Raw genomic sequence first — 18,539 nt, 5'->3', positions numbered from 1 at the left:
ACACGACCTTCAGGTTATCAGGCTATCACAGTGAAGACAGCTTCATTGCAAAGCACCAGAATACAGCTCTTCGGATCAGTCGTTCCCGGAGCTCAACACGCTTTCTCGACGATGCACTAACCGCGATACACTAAGAGACTCCTTCGTTGAACTCGACGACCCACTCGGCACTCGCTGCCCGGCTGTCAACTCGATAGACTCCTCAGGGATTGACTCGCTAGACGAGACACCAATTCTATCCAGACGAGGCACTCTGACTCGCCCTTTCGATGAAACACACACTGACTGCGGACCAGCAGGGTATATATAGCTTTCGGCATGTGTTCGAGAACATTCTGGGGTAAACCGGTAAGAATTCGTTCCAGAAGGTTCTCCATCCGTCCATGGTATATCGCCAATTTTGTCGCCAAATGTGGCAACCCTGCCTCCCCGTGCCATTTTATGGCAACCTTCAAACTACTTTGCGGGAAAGCCATCTCACCGCGCCTTTACATTTCGTAACAGTGTGGTACCTACCGCTCGAATGAGGCAATCCTCACTTTCCGCTAGCAGTATTCTGTACACCACCTCCTGGCAGTATACAGTGACGTTTCTGGGCATGGGTTCCTATTGCAATTCTTAATCTTTATGATGTACCCTACCTCCCCAGAAGTTTAAGTTTGTCGCAACATTTATTTGACAACCTATATAAATAAATACTTGTGTGTGTTGTTTTCCGTAATCACATGAAATTATATCGCCAGCTGTCTTTCTTTTGTTATTTCAAGTTAATGGATACAGTAGGTGCTATCCTGTATAATTAAATACACTAATATTAATTAGTCTTCGCTGCTACTGTTTTTAATTCCGTATTACAGGTTAACCATTCTTCCGAGTACACGCGGTAGGTCTCTTGATAAGCTACGTAATGTAAATATGAAAAGTTAATTGCCTATAAAGGCACATAGCAAGAAATTTTAAAAGCAATCTGAAGTAAAAAGAAGCTGTGCTATTTTTATATAACAATTCCAAGAACTTAAAAGGTTTGGTTTATTTAATTACGGCAAAGCACACTAGGGCTATCTGCCTAAGGGGAGGGCTGCCTTCGTGGAGGACTTTCTAAGGGAAACTGGCTCGTATACACGTTACACATGTGGAAAACCACGAAAGCGCCCATGCAGCCAGCCCGTTCGCGGGATTCGAACCTCGGACCGAACTACCAGCGTTCGGCGACTTTACCGCTCGGCCGCTAAGAACTTAACAGGAACGACTAGATTTTGTGATATCTATTTAAAAAAAAATTGTGTTCTAAATCATTCTAAAAATGCTGTATGGAGAATAAATAACAAGAATAAATGATGGTTCTTTCTTATAGATATCGTTTAACTAAACGCAGACCTTATAAGCTTAAGAAACTATAGAACCTTGAACTACAAGAATATTAGTTTTTTAATATTAAGGTATTTCTCTCCCAAACTTGTCAACGCGGTTATCGAAGTGTATTACTCTGGGATAGAAATTGGAAATATTGCACTGAGGTGTTCTGGACCGAGTTCATATTCTCACTGATCCCACTTTGCTTACCGCTTATGTCTTTTCGATGTGGTAAGTAGGTCACGAAAGTTGTGGCGTGTAAATGTTTTCTGTTTCGTCTGTAAACGTGATTTCAAAACGCTTTCTGGCAGTAAACTTGTTGATAATTCGCGCGAGTACAAGATGTAAATAAAAACATCGTAAACTAGTATTTCGCTTATCTCGCAGACTGGAATAAATTATGATTTAGCTGTTACTATGCATTTTAAGATTCAAACAATTTCAGTCGGAAAATGCTTCAAATTGATAAATATCTGTGGTAAATAATGCACAGCATTTCTAAGTCAGGTTTTAAAATGGCATCGTTATTTCAGGCGACTAATATATTCTTTGACGATTTGAATGTTCCTTTTAAGTGGTATATCGTTTCTGGTACAACTAATGGTTTTTTTGCATGCATATTTAATAATTTATCATAACATATTTAATAACAAGGCGTTTAGTTAGTTTACATATTTAACAGCAGTGAACAAAAAAGCTTACTAATGATTAATAATTTTATTGGTAGTACCAGTAACAAACTAGTAACAGCCACTGAGTTATGCGTTGAGCCTTCAGTGGTAAATATAATGAATTACTTTCATTGTGCAGCAGCAAGTGCTTGAGAGTTCTGCGCTTTTCTGAATATTTTGGTGTGTGTACATTTTACGGACTGAATTAGTTACGCTGTTTTTAATTCATTGTGATTCTAGATGATATCGTAGGAACTGCAGGTTCATTGGTCAGTGACGCCTTTTGAAATAGAGTAATTTTAGTGACAGACACGTTGTATATCATTAAGATCCTCTGACACTGGTCATGAAGTTACTATTGTATTGTTGTAGAAGTTACTTCTGCAGTGTCAGAATATGTCATCTGACACCTTTTTATCATTCCTGCTGTGTGGGGCGTTAGCTTTAGACTGCAACTTGTGTGGCAATCGCGCATGCACTAATCTTCATGTGGCCTGCCACGATTGCTTGGCATATTTGAGTTGGAGGAATGCTACCATTCGACGATTTGGCAAGAATAGTTGAATCATGTCAGATCACAGCATCTAAAAGGCAGAACACCCAACCTTCCAGAAATTAGCGTCCAGACTTCGGAGACCATTCAAGCTGGCGCAGACCCCGCGGTCACTTCCAGGCTTTATGCAAGGCACTGAACGAACTCTGGTCGCTGACAAAATTTAATACGATGACAACTTTGTTCTCGGGAACCACTCCGGTCGCAACAAATATATATTCATAAGGGTGTTCCGTCCACTCTGTCAGTCCTCCACCAGGTGACCGAATGGGGCCAAACTCCCAAGGATAACCACAGTATCTAATTGTACTGTGACCCCACAGTCAGGGAGCAGACAGGACAGTACCATATGGTCTCTGCCGAGCCTTAACCATCCCCCGAATGAATGGAGGCTCTATTTCTGTGAAGACTGACTTTTATGTCCCCGTGGTCGAAAGGTACAGAACCTAGCCGGGGAGTCAGTAGTCTAGAAGGCAACAGTCGATTTAGGAAGACACATAGCACATAGCAAGAATATAAAGGCACATAGCAAGAAATTTTAAAAGCAATCTGAAGTAAAAAGAAGCTGTGGTATTTTTATTTAATAATTCCAAGAACTTAACAGGTATTTAATTACGGCAAAGCACACTAGGGCTATCTGCCTAAGGGGAGGAATGCCTTCGGGGAGGACTTTCTAAGGGAAACTGGCTCGTATACACGTTACACATAGGGAAAACCACGAAAACGCCCATGCAGCCAGCCCGTTCGCGGAATTCGCGGGAAGATATGGTGATAGAGCGGTTGTCGTAGCACCTGAATTAGGCCCATCAAAAGTTGAATAGTGGTAGTTCGGTTTTTCGGGGTTTGAATCCCCACGAACGGGCCGTTTTTGTGGTTTTCCTTATATGGATGTGTTTCTAAAGTGTAACGTGTATACGAGTTAAGATTCCCTTAGAAAGTCTTCCCTCCAATTAGCTAGTTAGCCTTCGAGTGCTGTGCTATAGTCAAAATAAACCGAAACCACAGCGCCTGATTCGTCATTCTCAACGATCCAACATGTAAATAAGACAGAAGTGGTTACGGGGACCATTGACAGACCCCTCGGAGAACGGGGTCTGCTTTCACAACGCCCGTTACACAGACTACCCCTCGCTTATCACGTTTGCGGTGTTGCCGGTCTCTTCGTATTGGAACCTCGCTGACTAGAATAGAATTATTTTCATCTATGAGTCCCGATGGCGAAGATGAGTTTTTATACTTTCAGGGTAGCGGTGGGTTTACTGATCTGACTGTCGTTGATCGCACAGCTCGACACCAGAGTTATAGTCTGAAAAGCAGTTTAATTTGATAATCGTATTTTTTTTTTATTGTTATCTGTGAACCGTTACAGCACGGTGGCCTCCTCTCCGTTATGTTACCCTGTCTTTTGGCACCTCAGGCTTAAACTTCAACAATTTCCTGTTTATTTCCTTCGCATATGGTATTCATTCTGTCCTTGTACTTGTCAAAGACTTCTCAGTCAGCTAGATCGTCAGATCTCACCCCAGTAAAGCAACTTTAGGGTCTGATAAGCGTTTGCAACCGTCCGAGGATGCTACCGATTTAACTGGATAGTTGGAGAGTTTGTTTGCAAGACGTCTCGCAGATCGTGTGCCAAATCTACGAGTTTCTACAAAGCCTGATAAGAGCTTTCATGAGTGCCTGAGGTGAGCCATCGCTTTATTGAATAACTATATGCATATATATATGTATAGCTTGCATTATCTGAATAGAACATTCACTTCCTCTGAAGTTTTAAGCTTGTTTTTCCATGCATATATCTTGCTCTCAGCGCCACCAGGTCTCTTCAGGTTCACCAGGTCTCACCAGGTCACCAGTTCTATAACGTCTTGGTACATCTTTTTTTAAATTTTTTATTGTGTTAATAGTGTTAACTACATTCGTTAAAGAACGTACCGATCAAGGAGAAATGTATACTGAGTTATATCCGTGGTAGGAGAATCAGCTGCTTTTGTGTGCGTACTTTCCTTGGTCCTTCAGGGAATCACTTTTCCATGCGCAGATTTTCCTGGTATGGCCTTGCTTAGTGAATTACGTCCATATTTGTCCAGTGAAAAGTTAATTATTAAACATCAACGAGGACATAAATGGGTCCATTCATTTTATGTTATTGCCGCGTATTAAATAAACGATGTATGAAATTTTTAGCAAAAAACTGAATGTTTAATAATTCGTTGCTTAAGACTAACAAATATGCAAAATTTATTTCTGGATGTTTTTGCTGTGTATGTATTGCTTGTTTTATTATGCATATTGCTTATTACTTGATTAATTTTTATTACGCATGCATTATCTTTATAAGCAAATTGAAAGAAGTGACTAAAAGTATTTTGTGTGTGACAGGATTTCTGTAATAAAATTCACGAATAACGTGAACAGTAAGCCATATATAGTATGTACTATGTAACATAAAGACGCGTAAGAGATCAAAATCGTTATTCCCGTTGTGCGTTATGTAGTTTTACTTCGGATAGAACGCGGCGTACTTTAATTTCTGTCATGAGTTTATTTATCATGATTATCGAGAGTAAAATAATAAAAGTAATTAATTTTTTTACTTTGCATTGCCAGCTTAGTAAAAGAAATTGAGGTAACTGAAAAATAATAAATGTACGAATGAATATTTTCTGAAAGCGCGGTTGTAAAGCATTGTCTTATAATCAGTAGCCGTTTTAAATAAATATAGCGTGCTGTAATACTTTTCTTTATATATATATATATATATATATATATAAGCGGCGGCTAAAGTGTGCGTCGCCGATAGTTTATTGTTGCCACCCGGAAAAATGAGCGTGAAAATTAACGTTTCCCCAGTTTTTAATATCTCAACCGATAAAGTCGTACGAAGATGAGAACGGTATCGGAGGATTCGCAGACTTTTTCGGAATCCGAGGATACGCGTCTCGAATTTCAACTCGGCGCCGTTTCGTAGATATTCGAGGAAAAAGAATTTGGCACGTAGCCAAATTCCTCTAATAGGGAAGACACAAGAAAGAAGGTGGAAAATTAGTTTTTAATATCTCGGCTAATTAAAGTCCCAAGAAGACGCAAATGGTCAAAATGGCGTGCCACGGACCTGCGGAATCCAACGGTATGCTTCGCTAAGCCCGGGAGCCAGCCATTTCGGAGGAGATGTTACTCCCCCCCACATATATATATGCGGCTTAAATGTCTGTTTGTCGCCGATAGTTTATTGGTACTAGCCAATGAAGTGAAGTTGCCATGGAACAGGGTTGCCGTTTCAATTGACAATTTCCTGTAAAACTTGCCTTTGCTATGACCATCAATAAGTCATACGCTTAAGCGCGTTGGCATTTTTTTCTACCGGAGCCTGCATTTGGACACGGTCAGCTTTATATTGCCTCTTCAAGAGCTCGTGAAAGAACGGACGTAAAATTAAAAATATTGGATGGTCCTCTGCAAGACGAGCTTAAAAATGATGGAAAGATCTACACAAGAAATGTTGTGTACAAAGGGATCTTTGAAATGTGAATTAAAATTTCATTATTTAAATCATTTTTATTGATTGAGCCAGCGCTGAGCTCTTAAGAAATGTACCGCCAGTGGTTTCCTTCATTGTATTCTACTTTAAGCAAGTAGAAGGGGGAAACTCCGTGGGGCAGTAAGCAAAGGGGCGTCCTCGCTGCCTGCCCTGGGTAATTCAGTTTAAATTAGCAGACACCTTTGCACAAATCATTTTAATTACAATTTATAATATCTAAAACAAAACGGCTATTGGTTTAAAGCAACTGCTTATGAGATGAAAAAAATGAAAAATTTAATGTTTTTTTAGAAAAAGTGAATGATTTGAGAACATTGAAAAGGCCAAGCTATAGCCTTAAAGATATGAAATATTTGAATTTGAAATAAATGCGAAAAATCCAGGGACTGCGAAAATCATTGATCAAGCAGAAAATTGTTCGCGCGTCAAAAATTTTACAAAATAATGACGAAGATTATTGATCTAGTTTGAATAAAGAAGAGGCGGTATGGAAGGAATGTTTCGTCAGATCGCAAGAGTTCAAATATAGAAGTCGTTAAAAAATCCCGGTAAACTCTGAGAAATAAAAGTAGTTTACTAATTTCAGTGAAGCCGGTGGAATTCGACGTTAAGGGTTTTCTTTTACGAAAACACTGATAGCCGAAAATGACTATAGTGTCTTTAAGCCCTTATATTTATAAACATGTTTTGGCGTCCAAGTTGTACGCAACGAATTCCTATCACATTGCATACAAGTTGACCTCTAAAACATAGTCCTTCCTATCATCGTAAATGATGTACTATTTACTTTCGGTGTACAGGAATACTGCAACACACGTTATAAAAGTAATTTTTATTTATAGTGTGGGAATGAAAGACAGCTTTCAACAAAACAATTAGCATTCATGCACAAAAAAAGTGAAACCCATTGGAGAAATTCCGATTAAGTTATAGGAATCAGCATCACAAGTTTCCGTGTTTCAGTATGTGGAAAATCTACTTTCTCTGCTGAAATTTAAGACATTACCAATTGCTCGTTTTAGCAATTGTTTCCTTAGTAGGTAAAATAACTTGAATTATAGAATTTATGGTTGCCCTCATAGACGCATTGAAGTAAGCCTGTGTTTTTTAATAACAATTTTTACTTAATGGGAAATTATACTAGACGAGGGCTTTGTAAAGTATATTTACTCGTGTAGGAAATCTTCTCAATTTCCGCAGTGCTGAATTGGTTTTCGTAAAATTCTCTTATTTCGATAGACTTTGTAGTTCGAAATGAGTATCGATGATCTGTATTTAAAGGAATATTTTAAAATCCAGTATAAGCCTTGCATATTATGATAGAAATTACTTACCTTTTAGTTGCTTGGGCATATCTGCATAATGTTAAATTATAAACCGCATTTTAGCAAATCCTAAATCATGAACTGATATCCCCATGTGCATGATATTCCATTTTCTTTACTGGATCTATATACATAATTCTGATAATTACATGTCAAAATACTCGAAATGAAAAGTGATTATGTATAGATCAACTTTTTTCTTTAGCCCTCGAGAGAAAAATATCTATGCGTTCAACCAAAGATGAGCTTATTAAAAAAGGTGTACTTTTACCTGATGTTACAGAAAAGGATCAAGATGGCAAAATAAACGGTAAGATTTACTGGATATTTCTGTTTTAGATTATTAATAGATTTAATTATGCTTTAGCGAAGGTAATGTTCTGTTATTTAGTGAGACATAATTGCACTGACTTTTGGAGTGTTGTCAGTTTCCGATTAACCGGAAGCGGATTAACCAAGTTCTGTCTTTTGAAAAATTATTGCGAAACGACGGAAAAAAATTGCATGTAAAAAACCATCAGCCTAAAACTAAATTGTCTACAGAAAAGAAAAATGCATGGGATAACAGTAATGATTATAGATGATGTTGGTATTTAATTCAACCGTACATGATCGTAAAACATTGTTAACAATATATCGTTAAACAATATATAAACATTGTTGAATCATACGTTAAAAAGAAATCGTGTATATCCAGTGTTCAGTTATTAGCGTTCGGTTTGACTTCTTTTGGAATGCAGGAGCAATCTTTTTTTAATTGTTGTTTAGAATGTTGATTTAATTAACGTAACCAAAGAAGCTTATCCCTCAGATTAAACTTCTTGAAGATACAAGTAAATTGTTAGTAGTATTTTTCTATGGATTATAAATTGTCAATGCTTACAGGACTTGTATAATCAGAAATCGTATAAAAGGGCGGGACACGACTGTTTGCTTTTCTTTAGCCCTAGGAAAATCTTTTCAGCTCAAGTCGGAAAGCATATTATGATTTCAATAGCTTTTGATGCCCTTTCTCGGCATCAAAATCAAAAGTTTTCTGTAAACGTTTTTTCCATGGTCATCAGTCATAGATTAAGAGTAGTGGGAAAGAAGTATAACTGACTGTCCCTTCATAGGAGACAACGGTGGCTGCCTATTAGGTGTCCATACAATAAAATGGCCACCACTTCTGGCCTTAGTCCTGGCAGTGTTATTGAGGCAATGTAATTCTGTTAGTTGCCAATTCCTGGTGTCACTCGTTTCTTGACCGCGGAAGGATTAATGCTATTGTCCAATAGTATTTATGCGAAAAACGCAAACTAAATATATTCCAAAACTGAAGCCGAAATTTTGAATTGCACTTAAAATTTTGATGGGCTTTTGGAACATTGGGAAAGAGGGAGCATTTTTTCTTCGTCATTAAAAGACGTTTTTATTTTGCCTCGGTATCTTCATCTTTTGAGCTTTCTTAAACAGCATAATTTCATTGCTGTACTTTTTGCTCTTCCCCCCGAAAAAGAAATTAGTTTCTTCCTTTCAGCTGACAGAGCTTTATTTAGTTGAATCGTGTGGCACTTGTGAAGTTTTGTCTTAAATTTTGTTTCTTCCTCAGAAAGGTTTTAATTTAGAGGCTAAATGAGGCGCAATTTAACTTTCTTCCTTTCTTTTTTTGATATCTAACTTTGCCTTGATGATTTCTTTTATGATAACAGTAGTTCTGTCATAGATATGGAAAAGAAATTCCTTAGCCCTCAGTTGAGCTATGTTAGAGCAGAACGATGTTTATAGGAGTACCATGCGATAGAAAAGCTTCCGGTGTGCTGATGCTGTGGGTGAGACGTGATAATTTATCGACGTGTTATCGTGATTATTAATCGACGTGATACTATTAAATTCATTATGAAAGCCTTAACTTGCATGTTAAAATATTTGGTACTTTTCCGCTTCGCCGGCGCAAATCTCGCCAAGCAGACTTTGTTGGCGACAACATACAGTATACACATAAAAAAAATTTAACAAATGTTAGTTCTCAGAATTTTTTATTTTGAAGACATAAACATTTTAATATGATTTATAATTTGTAATAATAAAAATACAATAAATTTGTAAAAAGACAATTTAAGAATTTACTATGCTATCATGGTTCAACATCCTGATTCGCCGATTCGTATCACGTGACAAGTGATCTCATCTCACGTAAACTACGCTACAAAAATATAATTCTTTCAGTAATTATCTGCATTAATTTAAAGTTAAATCTTAATTTGGAATACAAGTTTAAATGCAAGAATTATTTCAATTCCTACAAATAGCTTACTGAGAAATTATGTAAAACCGTAGTGCTTTACTCCACTAGTGCATTCTCATTAGAATTTATGAATTTAACCCTTGACTTTGCCTTTTCAATATTTTCACCTTCGGGTGAGCGGTGTGATTGCATCCTAAGTGACTTAATTACCGCGAATAGTCTTAGGGCATAAAATTTAATTATCTTTGTAAATATTCTATGTAATTGTATGCCAGTATTGAAAGAAACAATCAATCTGGTAAGAAATGGCTGCGACTTGTTTTGAAAATGAGGTGTAAAAGGTTTACCAGCGAAGATATTCCGTTTGGCATCAGTTGTACCATTATTGGCGACTTTATCGTTTGCGCCGGCAAAACGGAAAAGTACCATATATTTTTATTCTTTGTCGGCTTTTAGAAATAATTTCTCTGCATTCAATTTTTTCTTGTTTTAATTTTCAAGAGTTTGTTCAGATGATAATCAATTTTAATAATAATTATAATTATGTTGCACTCAATGAATTTTGAGCTCTTGTGCTACAAAACTGTGGTGTTATGTCGTAAATATATTTATTTGTATAAATTGTATGAAATTACAATAACACTTAATTCATAATTTTTATAGCATTCTCATTATGCTAATTGCATAGTAAGAATAGCTTGGCATGATCTAGCTTGATATAAGTTATTTTTGGGATCTATTAAATTCATTTCATTCATATTTTCCTTTGAACCGATAAATTCGGAGGTTTGAAGTATTTCAGATTCTCGAATAATACCAAGGACGAGTCCACGGTTGACTGAAAATCGCAGTTAATTTGACAACAGTTGAAGGGAAATAGGTGTAACACATTATTTTTTTAATGGCCGGACGCTTTATTTAATAGTCGTTAGCTTTGCACCACTACAAGGGCCGAAAGTGGTGTCCGTGTCATTATGGAAGCACCTAAGCGTCCTCCGTTGCCGCCCCACTTGAAGAGACGGACAGTCATAACCATGCCTTCTCCTGGATTCGAAACCGGGCCCATCGCTACGACAGTCAGAGCCACTAATCACTGTACCGGCTGGAACAGTTTATTAACAGAAAATCTACTGTTTACCTCTATTTTTAAGGAGTTTAATTTAGGAGAACAGATGCACTGGTTATATAAATTAAATCGGCATTTAAAACAAGAACACGCTTTAGGGAATAAAACTGTTTTTGTTTATTACTCAGGTATTTAGATTGAAGTCGATGGAAAACGAAAAACTAATGGCTATACATTTAATTCATTTTTACGATTTAGCAATTTATTTTTAACTTAAGGGTGTTTATATATTCCAGATTATGTACAACTGAGTTACCTGCTGATATGGGTAAAACAGTTTCTAAATGCTGCGATTGTCACTGCTGTTACCCCATGCATTTTCTTCTCCTTTATGCATTTCCTGCAGATATTTTGCTGTATTCTGATGGGTTGCGATAGTAATTTAACATCATTCCACAGTAAAACTTAACTTTTTTTAGACTGTGTATAAAGCTTTCGCCATCTGTGCATTTTTAAAGTTTCAGATTTATAATTTTATTGTATATTTCAAAGATAAGTACGAGAATTATGTGAGGAATATTACGTTCGAGTTTTATTAATTCAGCGGCTATGGTAAAGATTGCTGCAGATAGCAATAGCAGCGGGCCATGAATATCTGAGATAATGATCTTATTCCACAGAGGTTTTTGTCATCATTCATCGAAAGATAAAACTACGAAAGATTAAAAAAATCCTTTGTAGTTTATCAGCTTATTCTGAAATTGAGTAATTGATTATGACATAGTATTGAAAGTTTAATATAGTAGTATAATACTCAGTTATAAATATTAGTTGAGATCGTAATTGTTGATCATTGACGCGAAATTTATTATTCGTATAGAATTTCTTGTCAAAATGAATTTTATGTAAAAGTGATACAAGCTTTATATTCAGCGTTCAGTTGAAGAAAGTACTATAGGTGGGTGTCTATCGTGGAGGGGAAGAGGGAAAAAAAAAAAAAAAAAAAAACACCTTGGCTTTATTATTATTATATCTTTTCCCCCAAATTCGTCTGCCTTTGGAATTCTTTCAGCTCCTACCACCATTTCTCATTGGCTTTGTTTGCTATGAAATATATGCTGTGTGAGTAATTAAAGTAATTTTGCGTGCCTTTCTTGAAAATGAATATTTTGTAATTAATGCCAAAGTGTCAAATTTTTTATGCGATTCGTTTTAAAGTCTGGTAATAATGGTGATTCTATTCAAATAACATTAATCTTAGTCGGTGCTTCTGGAAAGCAAAGGAACTTCCTGTTATGCCACAGCCTTTTTGCTTTTGTTTTACGCGATGAATAACTTGGGCGAGAATTGTTTTTGTTGCTAAAAGCGTGCTTCCCAAAACGGTGTTGAATGAATGGCGATTTTTTTTTTCTTATCCTGTGCGTTTGTTTATAACTACTGTTCTACTCTTAACGCTGTTACGCAAAATTCTAGAATTCTTTATCAATTAGAAATGCTTTCAAATAAAATGTTATTTTTAACCTATTTGTTTTAGGAGAAAAAGCCGATGTTCGACACTTCTTCATCCTTTTCCTTCCCGTCATTCCTCATTTGAACTGCTTTAAGATTCTCATGTTACGAGACTAAACAGTTACTGTTGCCAGATTGTCGTATTGGATTCTTTTGCTTAAATTTTCTGCGTCTGGAAGTCACTGAAAATATAATATTTTGATTCCTCTTGAACTGAAATGTCTGAAAAAATCTCATTGGATGAACGATTCGTGGCTGTCTACGTGGCAGTCAACACAAAATGAAATAATTCTAAACATTTTTATGCTTGCTTTTTGCTGTTAATATTTCTTTATGCGTCTTTTAAGGGATCAAAACGTTTTGAATTAACAACTGTCTCGAGCCCCTTGTTATATGAATTTATGTTACTAATGATCATGTTGTTCTACAATCGTTTCAGATTCCGTGCTCCAGAACCACATTCCGCAAATTAACGGCTTTTTGTCCGAGGTTGATATGTCTGAAGCTGACAAGCTTAGTTCACCAACTGTGACATCCTCGACATCCGACTCGTACAGCACCATTCTAGTAACAAACTCCTCCACAGCTACTGGGTTAACCATAACATCTCAAAATATAGATGTGTGTAAGTTAATATTTTGGAATTTTCGTTTACTGAAACTCATTTATGACAGTGCTGGTTAAGTCTGTGATAAAATTTGCATTTAGTTATTGCCAGTGATCAGCAAAGTTGTAAAATTAATTTTGTGATTTATCTTATTTGAAAAAAAAAAAAAAAACTTTTATCCAGTAATTTATATGCATGTGCGATGTAGTATTGTCTGAAAATAAGATATGCAGAATTATTTTGATGTTCGGTTTGGTTATTTGATGCTTGGTGCGTAAGTTTTTAGCAGTATAAACGTTATTTTGTTAATTGAGAAGCAGGGTATTTCCTTTAAGTTTTATTGCATTATAATAAATGACTTAATGCTAAATTTGAGCTTGTTTTTAAAATATTTATTCAAATGCATTCTACTGCTGAAAATTACTAAATTAGTAAATAAATTCCTGTACCTGTGATTAACTGTTAATGTTATGAACTAGTAATTTCTATGTATAGTTTAATTTACTGTAATAGTTTGAATGAAATTAAGTTAGCTTTATTTTGATTGTTGTAGTTTTCATATCATATATATATATATATATATATGTGTGTGTGTGTGTGTGTGTGTGTGTGTGTAATTTTATTATCTGTTAATATTTTTTCCTTCTTCCAGCCATGCCTGTGATACACAATGTTTCCCTGTTGAACCTTCCAGATGTTGAAGAGGTGCCTTCACATGATGGGGAAATTGTCCTTTCTGTTTTACCTGAGCCTCCGATATCGGTTAATGACATCGGACCCATCCCACCTCCACCCATGTTTTCTAATCCTTCTCCCCTTTTGGTGTCCAAATTCCACTCTGTATCAGGTGAATATTTCATAAAAAAATATTATTTATGCCTAAATATGTAAGATGGAATTGCATACAATATGATCCTGTTCTTTTTTTTTAATGTTTCTTTTAAAAACAGAAGTTGCATTAAATAACATTACATGTATGAGCTTAGTATTATATGTTCTAAAAGAATATCTAATAATTTTAAATATCATACTTTAACCCTCCCAGTGGCTAAGAGTTTGGTCCTAACCCCCTAAAATTTCTAAGAAGGCATGAATAAGTGGTACATTCTTGATCATAATTTCCAAAGTGATCTTGCCAATTTGTACCTTAACTCTGTTTCTGCCAGTATATTAATTGTCTGGTTATATTTCACGATACATGATATGTACACTTGTAACAAAGTTATTGTAACAAATATTTTTGAATGTGTGTGTGTATATATATATATTTTTTTGCTTGGAGGGTTAAGGTGAAAATTAAGTGTAAAAAGAAATCTTCTTGTTTATACATCTACTTTTTTATTATCAAAAGCAATTCATACATTAAAAAAGTAAATAAAGTTAGTGCAGTTGAATTTTAAATTGGTTGTAATATGAGAATAGTATGCAGAATAAGAAACTTGGTTGGATAGGATTGAACACTTGAAAAGTTCAGAAAGTCTGTTTTAATTCATTTCAATCTTGTTTGTCATGGTATGACAGACCACCATCTTAAGTTTGGCAACAACCTTTCGAGACACCTTGTATACATAACTGCAGACTTCCATATATACATGCGTGCATACATGCATTTCTGAATTGGGTCGTAATAACAATACATGCATTTCTGAATCTGGTCGTAATAACAGAAGATTACCCAAATTTGACTGCAGAACAGTGTCAAACTTTCCTTGCTCAGAGATAACCTGTTAAGTCTCTGAGGGATGGTTATATGAATATTCTCCTGCCCACTAGGTATTGGTACTTCAGTGATGACTAAACACATTTGATCTGGCCATGGTATGTCAGCTGTAATCATATGTTTGTGATTAAAATCATTGCGTCATTGGAAAACTACTATATGACATTACATAGTCCCATACATACCATTAATTAGACTGTAAATATTGGTAAATTTACAGTCTATTAAAATTACCATTAATTAGACTGTAAATATTGGTTCCACTATTGACTTTAGCTTCAGAATTAATACGGTCTTAAGAGTCCTTAAAAGTCATTGTTTTAATGGATTTTTGGTCCTTAAAAATCCTTCATTTCAGCGAAAATCGGCAGAAGGTCCTTAATTTTAATCATCTTAAATTTCTGTTTTTATGACTGCCATTTTGTGTGTGAATTAACATTTTGGAGGAATATTTTTAGCGATTCACTGATAAAAATATAGTTACCTTTTGAATAGGTTCATGGGTTATTTGTTTCTAATTCTAATATAAATGGTGGGGTACTCGAGCTTTGAGCACGAAATAAAACACAAGCATTTCAAAATTATTTAATTTTTTTCTAATGAAAAGCTCTTAAACAACTTTTCGCTTTTGGAGATGTGAATTTTTATCAAACGTATCTAATTTGGCAACTTATCAACATTTTGGCGATTTTAAGATCAGTTTCAATAGAAAATTTTTACTTCTGAGATCTGGGATTTTTTCGACGATTTTTTAAAACATTGCAACATTGATAAATTTTGTTAAAATAGAGTAATATAAATAAAGGTAATATATTGCAATTATATTTAAAAAATTACACTGAAATAAAACATTTTTATTTTATGCTGTCATATTATAAAGTTCCATTTTGACTGCATATTGTACGGTATTTTGAATCTAAAGAATAAAGGTATAATGATATAAAGCACAATTTATGAAACAGCTGCTTTTACATAGCAAAAGCAGCTATGTAATTAATTAAAAATGATTTTTTAATTCTTTCATGGTAAGTTTTTTCCATGTTATTGTCTCAGAATATGCATCAGTTTTCTCTATAAAATTAGAAATTTCTCTATAAAATTTACACATTTTCCCTCTGATTTTTTTTTCAAATATTTTATGCTTTTTGCTGTTATAGAATTGGGAGGGGAAAATTTTTTTTTTAGATTTTAAACGTGGCTAATTGGAAAGTTTAAAAGGATTTGAAGGCCAGATTTATAGACACACGATTCTAGATTTCAGAAAATGTGACAAAAAGAAAAATGTCTTCATGGTATTAACACGTAATGGATGTATTCTGTAGAAATTTTGCGATGAATTTCTTACTTTTTGGAGAACGTCTGAAAGAACAATGAAAACATATTTGAATGTTTTACTTCTGATACTAGAATCTTTTTCTTAACATGTTTCTTTCCTTTATTTTTTTTTATTTTGATTTGCTCGTAGGTATTTTTTTCATTAATGTTCCTTAAAAATACTTAATTCTTGTGTTCAGAAATGTGTACGAATCCTGTAGCTTGGGGGGGGGGGGAAAGGATTCCTGAACACCTAGCCTGTTTAAGAATCCATGGCATGTTGCTTTTTGCATCATTTGGTGAAATACCACCACCAACTGACTGACAGTGTTGGGCAAAAAAGTTCTTACAGAATGCCTTTCATGAAGGTATACCCTTGGCAGAAACATTCATGTTATTTCCTGCATTTAATTGAACCATTAAACAACTTTAGTTAAAAACAGATTATATCCAGTGAAAATCGTTTAACACAAAACTGAAAGGACTGAAATAGTTTTTGTGTTAATTGCAAAAAAAATACATATATGTGTTTTTTATTTATTTTTTTAAATTTTAATTCTAGTCAGTTACTTGCTAATTTCTCAAAATTCCACTTGTTTAAATTTCTTTTTAATAATTCACAGCATTTGGTTTTACTTTTAATTTTGACTTTTACCCTTGTCTACATGGATGACGAAACACTCATTGAAGAGTTTGGTTTGGAGGCAACTTTTCCTTGATAAGTCTGTCTCCAACCTGCTCAACAATTAGTCACTTATGCATATGTATTAATTTTTTAGAATTCAATAATTATTCATTTGTTTGCAATTAAATTTCAATATTTAAAATTTAATTAACTTTAAATTTGCTTTTACGAATTGAGAATGTTTGTTATACGTAATAAATTCAGGAGCAGGAATTTACTTAGAAGTAATGATGAGTAGAATTTGGAGACGAATGCAGATTAAATCTTCAGTTTTATTTTCAGCAACATGTTGCAGCTACACAAAGTCGGCACATTAACTGTGCCTGTTCCAAAAGGTTTAAATTTTTGATAATTTTGTAGCAAGAAAACAGCAGACAGCAGTGTAGCTAGGCCAAAGCGTGGAAAGAAAGTTCGTAATGTTCAGGATGAAATCTCAAGTCAGACTGAGTTAGTTTTGGTTCTCAAAGCATTCTGATTGGATGGTTAATATTGCTGTAAAATAATTATTGGCTGTTAAGAGTTTTAGTTCTGTTTACATCACCAGAATTGCGTAAGAGTCATTTGGCATAGATTTTTCTCAAAATGACGCAGTGCCAATAGATGTAGCTATTTTTAGAATAGAGAAGGGAAATTAATTTATGCTGCTAATTTAATCTTTTACATATACTTTTTCTTACATATCTCCCCTTCAAGAAGAAAAAGGCGTAGCGACACAGAAGCCTTTTTAAAGAAAAAGCGTTAAAACACTAGCAAATGAACAAAAAACATAAATCACAAAATTTTGATTCTATAAAGTATAATTTATAAATATCAATTTTTTTAAATAAATTTTTCATTTTTAGACTCCTATTGAATTTTTCAGCATTTCGGTCCAAAAGTCTTTTTATTTGAGAGTTGACATAATCATATTTCTTCAGGAAAGGTTCTTGTTATTACAGAATATCACAAAATAAAACTTTTACATAATCATTACTTATAATTAAATGTAATGCACATAAATATTTGATACTAATTTCCACATTGATAAATTATATTTTTAAAACCATAAATATAATAGGAGTAACAGTTTCAGAAATTATGGTTTCACCGTTATTATCTTTCATTTACAATTCCTGATTTTGAAAAACTGGAAGGCCTCGCAATACTTCTAAACAATTATATCCATCAATAGGGCTGTCCTCTTGAGCTAACCAGTATGTTGTCTGCACTGGTGGCCCAGGGTGCCTAGGCAGTTACTTGAAAAGGCCTCCGTTCCTTGCATAAGGTTGGCCTTTGAGAACTGCACTAATACATTCCACAATGAAAAAATGTATAATATAAAAAAAATTACACACACTCACAAAATGAGAGCCACACACATTATCTTACATGAAGAGGGTAAAAGGAACAACTGTACAGAGGTAATTACAGGCATCTGTTTAGGAACATCCCTCAACATACTTTATACGTAACACACAATCACCCATAAATTTTAACATGCAGTTACTATAATTTCATATTACTTACCTATACTAATTTCACTTATTTTTTACATCTACTTCATTTTTAGAATAATTTTAAAATTCGTATTCAAAATTTTCAACAAAATTTCAAAAATACAAAAACTTGTCCCAATAGCCTTCCATAAAAATAATTAAAAATATAAGAATTACTCATTTACTTTTCTAAATTATTAGAATTCAAATTTGTAATATTATTAAACTACATTTTTTCATATCACAGGGTTACATTTTTAATGTCCAATTTATTAAAAAAATATCAGTTCCCAATGGAGATTTAATTACACAAAAACAGAAGTGAAAATAAATTTCTGACACCTACTTCGATTGTAAATTTAATCCTATAGCTGCGAAAGAACAACCTAATTTATTCGCATAAGAGCCATATTAAGATACGCAGTTTAATGACCGTGAAAGCACTGGAATGATCTGAAATGTTAGGACTCGGAAAACATTCGTCATTCTACAA

General features: G+C 34.5%; 1 protein-coding gene across 11 annotated transcripts in view; it reads left to right on the top strand.

Annotated features, from left to right (window-relative positions):
• Nucleotides 1-18,539, top strand: part of LOC118192992 (phosphatase and actin regulator 2-like) — a 290,734-nt gene that overhangs the window by 244,142 nt on the left and 28,053 nt on the right. For all 11 annotated transcript variants that reach the window (XM_085825358.1, XM_085825353.1, XM_085825351.1 and 8 more), the window contains 3 exons: nt 7,649-7,753; nt 12,685-12,870; nt 13,505-13,699. In XM_085825358.1, the coding sequence (XP_085681484.1) occupies nt 7,649-7,753; nt 12,685-12,870; nt 13,505-13,699 (486 nt within the window). The remainder of the gene's footprint in view (nt 1-7,648; nt 7,754-12,684; nt 12,871-13,504; nt 13,700-18,539) is intronic.

Source organism: Stegodyphus dumicola, chromosome 10 (genome assembly GCF_044657685.1).
Source record: "Stegodyphus dumicola isolate Sdum_Otavi_A_Nest chromosome 10, ASM4465768v1".
In the NCBI taxonomy this organism is placed as follows: Eukaryota; Metazoa; Arthropoda; class Arachnida; order Araneae; family Eresidae; genus Stegodyphus; species Stegodyphus dumicola.
The sequence above is the reverse complement of the archived record's forward strand: the minus strand, read 5'-3'. Positions and strand labels throughout refer to the sequence as shown.